General features: G+C 27.8%; 1 protein-coding gene across 1 annotated transcript; it reads right to left on the bottom strand.

Annotated features, from left to right (window-relative positions):
* Positions 1 to 308: 308 nt before the first annotated feature.
* On the bottom strand, positions 309 to 1,385 carry LOC125848981 (transcription factor DICHOTOMA-like). Its single transcript, XM_049528949.1, has 2 exons — positions 635 to 1,385; positions 309 to 547 (listed from the first exon to the last, which is right to left on the bottom strand). Exons 1-2 carry the CDS (start codon positions 1,329 to 1,331, stop codon positions 507 to 509), a joined length of 738 nt encoding a protein of 245 aa, XP_049384906.1. The 5' UTR covers positions 1,332 to 1,385; the 3' UTR covers positions 309 to 506.
* Positions 1,386 to 10,897: the final 9,512 nt, after the last annotated feature.

The raw sequence follows: 10,897 nt of genomic DNA, 5'->3' as shown, positions 1-10,897 counted from the left end.
TCGGTAAACATTAACTAGAATGATCGAGTCATACTCTGATACCATGTTAAAAAAAAATAACTCTTGGATCTAACTAAACCCCAAAAGATATATCATTAAGGAAGGACTACCCAAAGCCGGAGATCAACCATCCTTTTTCATAGCTCTTCAACATTCAACTTAGGAAAAAATTAGACTTGGAAATGATTTCAGTTTCAATGGACTACCTGTTATTTCCCCAGATCGAATTCCAGGTAACGTTCTCTCTGGTTGCTTTTTAACTTCAATGAGTTGTTATTTTGCTTGTAATTATACAGTCCATTAAAAACTTGTAAAACTTTTGGTGTACTGGTTGATACATATATTATAGATATAAAGTTGAGTTACAAAAACAAAGTTTATAAGTACACAAAGACTTTAGAGAGAAATCGGAAAAACAAACACACATAAAGGGCACTATATAGTAGTGCCGAACCTAGAAATTAAACAGGAAGGAAATTTTGCTTAATTAGCTTACGCTGTTCCCTTCAGATTTGACTTCCGTGATATGAATCCCATGCTTTCTGAACTGTAAATTAATTAAAGAGAGGTTATATATCGGAATGACGATTAAATTGTGTAATTAAGTACAACAATGTTAATAGTTTAGTTTTACCTTGCAGTGATGAGGTACAACAAATGGTAGATGCATCCATGATTGTTGGATTAACGTCGTCATGATTCCAATTTCGTGTTGAATTATTGTAATGTGAAGCTGTAGCCTCTCTATTCGGAGCAATTTGGTTCCAAATTTTCTTAATAGTTCTTTCCCTAGCTCTTGCTCTAGCCTTTGCCCTTGAATCTCTCTCTTGCTTTGCTTTTTTTGTTAATTCATCCACTGCAGCAAGAGGAACAATCATATCCTCATCACATTCCGAATTGTTATTGTTATTATTAATAGATGAAGGAGTATCAAGAATACTCTTCTTTTTTGACACATCATTTATGAGATCTTCAATGGCTAATTTAGACTTGGTAAATAGCCAATCAAGGGTTTTACTTGGTTTATCGTAACCAAGCATGTCTTGCAGATCAAAGAACTTACGAGCAACCCCTAACGACAACCTCACCCTCCGATCCCTATTTCCTTGTGATGTCAAAATCTTACTGTGCCGATCCTTTTTCACTGGTTTTTTACTCTTGTTGATGACCAAATTGTTAGTTGCATACGAGTAGTCGATTAAGTGACCATTTGAGGCTCCTAAGTAATGATGATGAGTAGGAAGGTCATGTTGATGAAGAAGTATTTGGTTACTAAGAAAAGATGAGTGAAGAATAGGATTCCCATTACTACTGTTTCCAAAAGGGAACATTTTTTTTCTTCTTTTATTGTTGAAGAACAAGTTTACAGCTGAAAGAAAGCAACTAAATACTAACTAGTAGTACAGCATTATATTGGCCTTTGCCCTTTCACAAGCTTGATGGGAGCCTTTCGAAAAAATACTGTTAGAAAGAAAGCGATCAAGGAAAGAATTTGAAGGGCTAGCTGAGAAAATGTGTAGTACTGGAAACAAATTAATTTTAGCCCTCATCCACTTTAAGACATGGAAAGTGATGGAAATCCTAAAAATTGACAGTGGCCACTGATGAAGAGCCAAAGGCAAAACATTTATGGACAAACAGAAGATATTAATTTGATGGAACCCAACAAAAGCTTGGGGATACAAGACCATATTGTTGCTTTCGTCTCAATTTATGTGATGCACTTTTTTTTTGTCTGTTTCAAAGTAAATTCTATTTTTTATTTTATCTTAACAAGATAATTTATAACTTTAAAGTTGTATTTGAAATTTTAAAAACACACAAAAATCTTAACTTTTTAAATTTATTTTGTTTTTGGAAAATTCTATATTTTTTTTTAGATAATAATTGCATTTAAATTATATTTCATGTTCAAATATTAAAAATATATTTAAATTCTAAGTATTAACTGCAAAAACTTTGATCAAACTCCAAATCAAACTAGAAGATTTCAATTAATTTTATTTTTTTTAATTTTCATGATCAAATGTCTACTATATAGGCATAAAAGTATGAGTAAATTTTAGATTTAGCAAACATAAAAATTATATTTGTATGTTATAGCTATAATTTATCTAATTGGGCTCCATAGCAAACTTTATGTTTGTTATGGCTATTAATCTATATATTTCAGTATACATATACATAAAAAAAAATATGTATTTGGGTGGGTTTATTTGTATATTTCCGTATACAAATGGGTCATGAATTTGTATATTTTGGTATACAAATAGGTCATGCATTTGTATATTTCAGTATACAATTGGGTCCTGCATTTATATATTTGAATCTATTTGTATATTTCGGTATACAAATAGGATGACAAAAAACATAAAATGTTTGCTGCGAATTACAAATAAAAGAAACTATGGCTATAATATTTAATTTGAATTAATAATTTGTTATTTTATACAATTTTCCTTAAAAGTATATCACTTAAAATGAAATGCAGATGAAGGTGTGGGGAGGGTTAAAAGGGCAGTAGCTATATATAGGGTATACGTTTAAGTTTAAGGCGGTGAGCTTTTTATATTTGGAGTGTGTGAATAAATTGTGGATAGGTACTCGTACTATTGTCTGTCATCCTAAGCAAGCCGACAAATTTATCACAGTTTCTTTTTAGTAGTGTGGTTCCGTCAGAGTTCATTCAATTTACCATCAACCAAACCCTAATTTTATACATCTTCCTCAACAGTAAACCTAAAATACTTTTAAAAAATTAGGAATTCCTCTCTTAAGATTCTAACCTCTCCTAGATCCTAGTACCGTTAAATATTGAACTAAGTAAGTAAAATTGTAATGTTTTATTTAATTGGCGTAACTAGGCTAATTTTGTGTTTTCGCTACACATATCCACTTTTGTCCGTACGAGTTCAATTAATTATTTTTAAAAAATGTATAGTTAGGTCAGAAATAACTATATGTTACTGTGCATAAAAGGTGAAACTAACAACTTAAAAGTAAAAAAATGTCAGTATACCTGCAATAAGAGGTTAAAATACATGTACTAGGGATTTATTTGGTTAGGACGATAAGTGCATTATAATAGAGATTTTACATTCTCAATCACTCTAGCTTCAAGCTTATTGCCAAAAACGGGTTATCTTTTGTCTGAATCACTCTTGTTCAACCTTATTATACCCAAATTGTAGTTGTGTTTGGAACTCAAATCGTGCTTAGATTACAAATTTAGAACATTTCAGTGGTGAAAATCATATTTGAAAGGTAATATATATAACCTCACCTTATTATTGAACCAGTTTGAAGAAGTCGGCCTGAATATTTAATATGTTTTTTGTTAAGAGAATTTGGAATGGATTATGGATGGTGTTGTCACAGCAACAAAAGAGACATTTAGTATTAATAGATTTTTCTTTGGGTGGCCGGCAATATTTATTATCACTAGTAAATGTCATTATATTTAAACTTTAAAATCACTAAAGTCTCTAAGAACATTTATATAGAGTATTGATTATTAATACCATATTATTATTGCTGCTAAATATATAAATATAGTGACAATTATATTATTATCACTCAATCATTACTGCAAAATTAAGTATTTGTTGTAGTGTGTTTAAGACACGCAAAAAATTATAATCTAAAAGTATTTTGTCTATATAATTAAATTTAAAGTCATTTTATGAAGCCTTGGACCGATTTCGAACAATAATAGCATATGAAAAGTTCGCTTTTATAGCTAGCAAACATGTTATACACTTTTATTCAAGATTTTATACATGATTGTACACTTTTATATAATGTGGATATATTGTATATACTTTTAAGGTACATACTATTATTATATAATATAAATTTATAAAGAGATGTATACGACACTGTTGAGAAAAAAATTGATTGTGCAAACTTAAAAATATGGCTATGTGGATGTAAATAGTTGTGTAGGCCAGCTGTATTTTATCCACATTATAATCCCACGATAAATATGTGCAAATATTTTGTATCACGTTTGATCATTTTTTAATTAATAATGTAGAGATCAATTACATCACAATTATGATATTATTTTTAATACACAATCTATGTGGTATTATATATATATATATATATATATATATATATACTAGTCTCGATACAAAGTAGCAAAATGACATATTCGCCCTTCTCCTGAGTTTCTCTCTCAAATTCTAGTTCTAGTTTAAATCAAAGACTTGTGTTATATGAAAAATGTAGAATATATAGTATGTAGTTTTGGCTTACAATTTTTTTAATAATATAGCAGTTAGCACCATATCTTATCAAACAAAACAAATTGGATAATAATATTAATTTTTTCTCAATGTTCCTACTAATTAATTAATTTATAAATTTCATGCTTGGGAGCAGCTGGGGTCTTTGTAGTTGTATGGTTTCGAAAAAGCTATGGAACAATCAACCCTTGTGTTTCTTTCTTATCATAAAATAGGAAAAGTATGCATACTATCCTCCGGAGCTCCTTATTACTGTTATAATTATGGTACTATATAATATTATTATTATAAGAAGGGGGTCCTTCAATCATTGTCAAACAAATATATACATATAGAAAGTCCAACTCTATCGCTATCGTACACTTTTCTTCATGTGTAAATGTCTCTGCACGCTTTTTAATTTTTCCCGTTATAACATCTAAAATATTACTAGTACTTTCTATACTAAATAAATAATCAAATTGATACACATGTGTGATTTTGTTACAATCCTTAAAGTAATAAGGATTTTCACTTTAAGCACATGATTTTGTTTGTGTTTTTTATAGGACATGTTCGTTCTTGTTCTTTAATTTATCCTTGTTGATTTACTTCTTGATATTGAATTTTATTAGTGGTAAAGTAAGTCTCCAATCATCAATTATGGAGGGGAGAATATATAGCACATGGAGAGGAGGTAACTTTTTGGTCAATACTTTTATTATTTTGAATTTTTTGAAGTTCATGTACAATTTATTCCAAAATCAAATAGTAGTAATGCTTTTTGGTGAAAATGACATTAATAGTAGCATATTATTAATAGTGATGTCATTTCACCTCACCGATGTGTAGTCTTGAATAGCCTTTCTGTCAGATTTGTCTAAATACTTTTGATGTTCTTCATTCATTTTTTGATTTAAATATATTCCAATCTTTTTTTTTCTCAAGAATCCCCTCAAACTAATTAACTACCCAAACTTCAACTCGATGATTTTTTTGCAATTTAAAATAACCATGTGATTTAGTATGATCTGGAAATTGCAATTCAATGTCATTGTCCCCATGGAATAACTAGGAGCACTTTTGATTCTTTTTTTTTCTCTTTAATTCTTTGTTTAGAATTAGCACTGCTGTTATGGACTATCTCATCAATTGATTCTTATAGAAGCAATATATGTTAATCGAATAATTATTATGCTATACTTAAGATCAATTATAAGTTTCAAATTAAAAATTACAATAACAATAAGTCAATAACATATCTTGTGGTCTAGAAAGAGTAGAGTGTATGCACGCAGATCTTTCCGTTACCTCGTAGAGGTAGAGAGGTTGTTTTCGAAAGATCCTTGGTTCAAGTGCATAACCCAAGTAAAAGAAGAGGACAATGAAGAAACCATAGCAGTTAATTTATATTTTAAAAAAAGGCATTGTAAAGTCTAGGGACTACAAGAAAGAAATAACAACAATACAATAGTGTGATAATAAAAATACAACAACAACATATGACGAAAATTAAAAGGATACGACTAATACTACAACATGAAAAAAAAAAAAGATTCACAACTTCTATTTATTATTTTTGAAAAAAATTATGTGTAGTCAAATAGGTAGAAGCACAAAGGAATATTGATAGTTCTCTAATGGATTTTTACACTAAATAAATAACAATGCAACAAAACTCACAATTAAAAATAATTTTGATCTTTATTTTTTATAAATCTTAATTAGTATTTCATATAAAATTGATATATTTATGTATAACCAATTCATTACATTTATTGTATAAATATATTTTTATAGCAAGTGAACTTTCTTTAACTCAAAATATTAAAAATCTTTCTCTAATGAATAATCAACGCATGAAGAAGACAAAGTAAAACGTTTGTCTAAATAAAATGCATCGAGAAGATAACGGGAAGTGCTCATTTTTTGAAATAACTTTTGTTTGTACTACTGGTATTTATTTTCATTGTTTACCTTTAAAAAATCCAATCACTATACAGCAAGATAATAAGAGGAAGAAAAGACAACCATACGTTTGTCACTACATATTAATAATATATATACTATATATTATTTTGTCGTAACTCATGTAAAAATGTTTGTCACTTGTCTTCTAATTAAAGCAGGTCTTCTTCAATCAATCAACAAAATTTCTTTGTTAGTTTTTTTAAAAATATAATCTATTTAATTATCTAATAATTTTTTTATTTGTTTTACTATGATTATATATTATCAACCAAAAAAAGTTCTTCATTTTAAATAGAGATAAGAGTCTGAAAAATACCCCAATTTTAATCGAATTTGCAGTTGTGATACTACACTCTCATGAGGACCTATTACCTCCCTAGACTATTGAATACCGTATTTTAAACATATATATTTGTCCACGTGGACATAAAAAATAATGCAAAATTATAAATAGTAATGTGTCCACGTGGAACATATATACCTTTAAAATACACTATTAAATAGTTCAGGGGATAAAAAATACGGTATTAAATAGTCTAGGAAAGTAATAGGTCCTCATGAAAGTTTAGTATCGCAACAGCAAATTCAACCAAAGTTGGGGTATTTTTCAGACCCTTATCCCTTTTAAATATTTTGACAAAGTTATTTAATAATTAACTTGACTTACATATCAACTCAACTTCTCAGTGTGTTGAATTGATTATATCAGAGTTAGGGTGTACAAAATCGAACCAAAAAATAAAATCAAACCGCAAATTGAGTCAAATTGGAAAAAAAATTCCGAGTAGTGGTTTGGTTTGACTTGGTTTGGTATTGAAAAAAAAAAACCAACTATATTTGGGTTGGTTTGTTTTTAACTAAAAAAACCAACCCGACATTATATATGTAATTTTAAGGGATAAGGGTCTGAAAAATACCTCAACTTTGGTCGAATTTGTTGTTGCGATTCTAAACTTTCATAAGGACCTATTACCTTCCTAGACTATTTAATATCGTATTTTTTACCCCTTGAATTATTTAATAGTGTATTTTAAAGGTATATATGTGCCCACGTGGACACATTACTATTTATAATTTTGCATTATTTTTTATGTTCACGTGGGTAAATATATATGTTTGAAATACGGTATTAAATAATCTAGGGAGGTAATAGGTCCTCATGAAATTTTAGTATCGCAACAACAAATCCGACCAAAGTTGGGGTATTTTTCAGACCCTTATCCCTAATTTTAAAATTTTATTTTATACATAAAAATATTTACTTTGATATAATTTTAAAATATTTCTTATACTATTTCATAGTTTTTATTTTTTAATATATTATTTCAAGTTTAAAACTTAGAATTCGGAATGGTCCAATAAAGATTATAGTTCATAGATGTTGATAATTATAATAAAACTTAAATCAAAATCAAATTAATATTAATGCAAAAAGGAAATCAATTCAACATTGGCTTAGACAATTAAAATACATAATCTAATTTAATTTTCCTTAAATATTTAGTAATGTAACTAATACTTATTAAACTTATTTTAGCATGATTTAACACTTTTAAATTATGATCATTTTCATTATGACTTTGCAATATTTATTTTATATGATGATTTCATTATTATTTTTTATTGAATATTTTAGTGTCATCAGTACTCATCTCATATTTTGTGTTATTTTCTTAAGAAACACCTTAGATAATTGTATTTTGGTTGAACTAAAGAAATATTTGGAGCACAAGTTAATTATATGTTTGTATGCAAACTTTACCGAAAAAATCCAAAATTCTGAAGAAAAAAAAATATCCGAGGTTTATTAGTTTGGTTTGATTTATAAATTTAAAAATTCGACACAATGGTTTGGTTTGGTATTTGAAAAACCCGAAAAATTCCGAATTTTATTAGTTTGGTTTGGTTTATAAATTAAATTTTTTTACACAAATAATTTGGTTTGATATTTGGAAAATCCGAACCAACCCGATCATGTACACCTCTAATCAAAGTAATTTAAAATAATAGATAGATTGATTAATAACATGCCTAAAAATTAGAGGGGTTATCGTCATTTTATAGGCTAAAATTATCACCCCTAGCCTTACAAATAATTTTACCCCTTGGGTTGAAATTAAGTTGATTGAAGCAAGTGAAACTAATGTAACGATTGGGAATTGACATTCCGGGTTGCTACTATTAAATGGAAAAACTACCTAACTACACATACATCACTATCATATATATTATATTTACCTCTAGTTTAAAACAATTACATATACTACCACTTTTAATATTTATACCACATATTTTAAAAGAGTTAATTAGATACACAAATCCCTTAAATATGATATTGGATAATTATTTTAAATTTAATCTCCTTAATTAATGGTCCACATTAACAACCCAAATTTTTTTTCACATAAATCACACCTGCCGTTCCCCACCTCACATCCACTAACTCTCATTCTTCCTCCATCTTCTCCCTTTTTCTTCCTTCATCCTCTCAATACATATTTGCATGTTCAAATCAACATTATACATATATGTTTGTTTCTATTATTTTATTATTCTCATGTCTTGGTTTTGTATCTGAGTTAAAGTTCATAATGTTCTGACATTCAATTTTAAAAAGTTCTATAAATTAGGTTTTATATTTTTTGATTTTGTTGTTTCTCAAATACTTTAATGGCTGGTCATTCTCAAAATCAGATGATTCTTCTTAAAGGTACTACACATTAACAATATTATACTAAATCAAACAACTTCTATTTGTTATTTTCACTCATGAGTTTTTCATTATAGGGACTGACTCTTCATCCGTTAACATTCAAGCCGAGAATAGATTTAAGCATAGGAACGATTCAATCAAGAGGGAAGGGTTATGCCAAGCTTTACGTAACATAATAAATACACTATTAGATATGCAACAATGTTGGATACACATCAGATGTAAATGTATCTAGTTAAGAGTTGATGTGTCTAAGTTAAAATTATATGTATTTGTGAGAAAAAATTCAGATGCTAAAAAAAAGGAAGAATTTTGAAATTTTTTACTTTTTTTTTGGATTAGTGATAAGGCAGATACTCTAACATCGTGAGTTGTTCCTAAATTCGATTGTTTCAATTAGATTCCATATTTAGATACACATAATTTATGTATATGCTTACAACTTACTATGTATTCGAGATACACGTTTTTGAATATAATGTATGAAATGATACTTGATACATCAAATTAATACTAGATACATATGAAAGATACATGAAATTAAAATTAAATCATATAAATAGATACATAAAATTAATAATAGACACATATAGCAAATACACGAAATTAATACTAGATACTTCTATTATACATATGAATGTACTTGTATGATACTCATGTATCTAAGTGTTTAGTTTGTAGGATACATCATCTATTGATAATATATACATCAAATTAATAAATTTATTATTTTAAGAGTAATAAAATGAAATTAATCAAATTACATGACCAAGATATACATGTTTTTGTTTTTTATTAATAATAATGTTAATGAATTTATTATTTCAAAGAATAATAAATGAAATTAATTAAACATAAATACACTCCTTGATTTGCCCTATATTAAGAGATTTGATTAATTTAATTTCCAGAATTAATTGCCCATACATTCTAAAAATCATCAATTACTCCTCTAATTATGGAAATCAGTTACAATCAATTAATTTAAACAAATAAAATACGTATCTCAATTTTAAAATTCGGCAGATAGATGTATCTCACAAATTCAAACCCATGTATCCTAAGTATGGTAGAGGAAGTAATATTTTAAACTATTGGGAATCTTAGTAATTAGGACCTAAACTAGTGGGATTTATGTAGTTTGCCCCTATTAAATTAAGAAGTAAAGATGCCCATTGGGTTCTATGGCCCATCATTTTACAGATTTAAATGCAACCCCTTATGGGCCTCAAAAAATTATTTTGCGGCTCTATTCAAATCATTTCAAAGCCCATTAGTTGATTCCTTTTTCTTTGGAATCAGAATAAGAGTTAGAGATTCACATAACGTGAACAAGCAAGCATATACAAGTTAATTAGTTAATACAGTTATAATTTAGCTAATTTATAATTCGTCAGTAATATTTAGCCTTAATTATGTGGCTTCGGTTCGAGTTTGTATAGTTCGTCAAGTTTGTATAATTCACCACTAACAATTCTTCGTTTAATTTGTATTTGTAGATGATGGTTTGTATTCGTAAATGACAGTGATTTCCTTTGATTTTTCAGTTTTATCTTCGAATACATTCAATCTTTTTTGTATAACTTTTTAAAGTTCGTATAAACCTATACTTTTCAGAATTTGTATAACTTTTGTATGATGTAATTTGTATAGTATAATTTGTATAACTGTTTAAAGTTCAGATGTTTGTGTTTGTGTTTGTATAAATTCGTATTTCAATTTCTATCATATTTATACTCCGAAAAACAAATTAAATATTAGATCTATAGTTGTACCCACATTTGTATAAATCATTAATTATAGTTATTCTTATGGTATATTTCTATATTTTACTTATGCAGAATATATAACTACAAATGTCTACCAACATAATTATACTTATACAAATACTGACGAAAATAACTCAATTATACAAATACAAGCAAAGTATGTAATTGTACCTTCGAATTATACAAACAAGTGACGAATTATACTAACAAGTGAC

Source organism: Solanum stenotomum, chromosome 12, assembly GCF_019186545.1.
Source record: "Solanum stenotomum isolate F172 chromosome 12, ASM1918654v1, whole genome shotgun sequence".
NCBI classification, from domain to species: domain Eukaryota; kingdom Viridiplantae; phylum Streptophyta; class Magnoliopsida; order Solanales; family Solanaceae; genus Solanum; species Solanum stenotomum.
Note: the sequence above shows the minus strand (reverse complement) of the source record. Positions and strands in the feature narration are given on the sequence as shown.

Bases quoted from the DNA above. Each gene is read 5' to 3' on its own strand.
- LOC125848981 (XM_049528949.1), bottom strand. From the start codon at position 1,331: ATGTTCCCTTTTGGAAACAGTAGTAATGGGAATCCTATTCTTCACTCA. The intron at 548-634 runs GTAAAACTAAAC...ATTAATTTACAG, and splicing joins TTGTACCTCATCACTGCAAG to TTCAGAAAGCATGGGATTCA.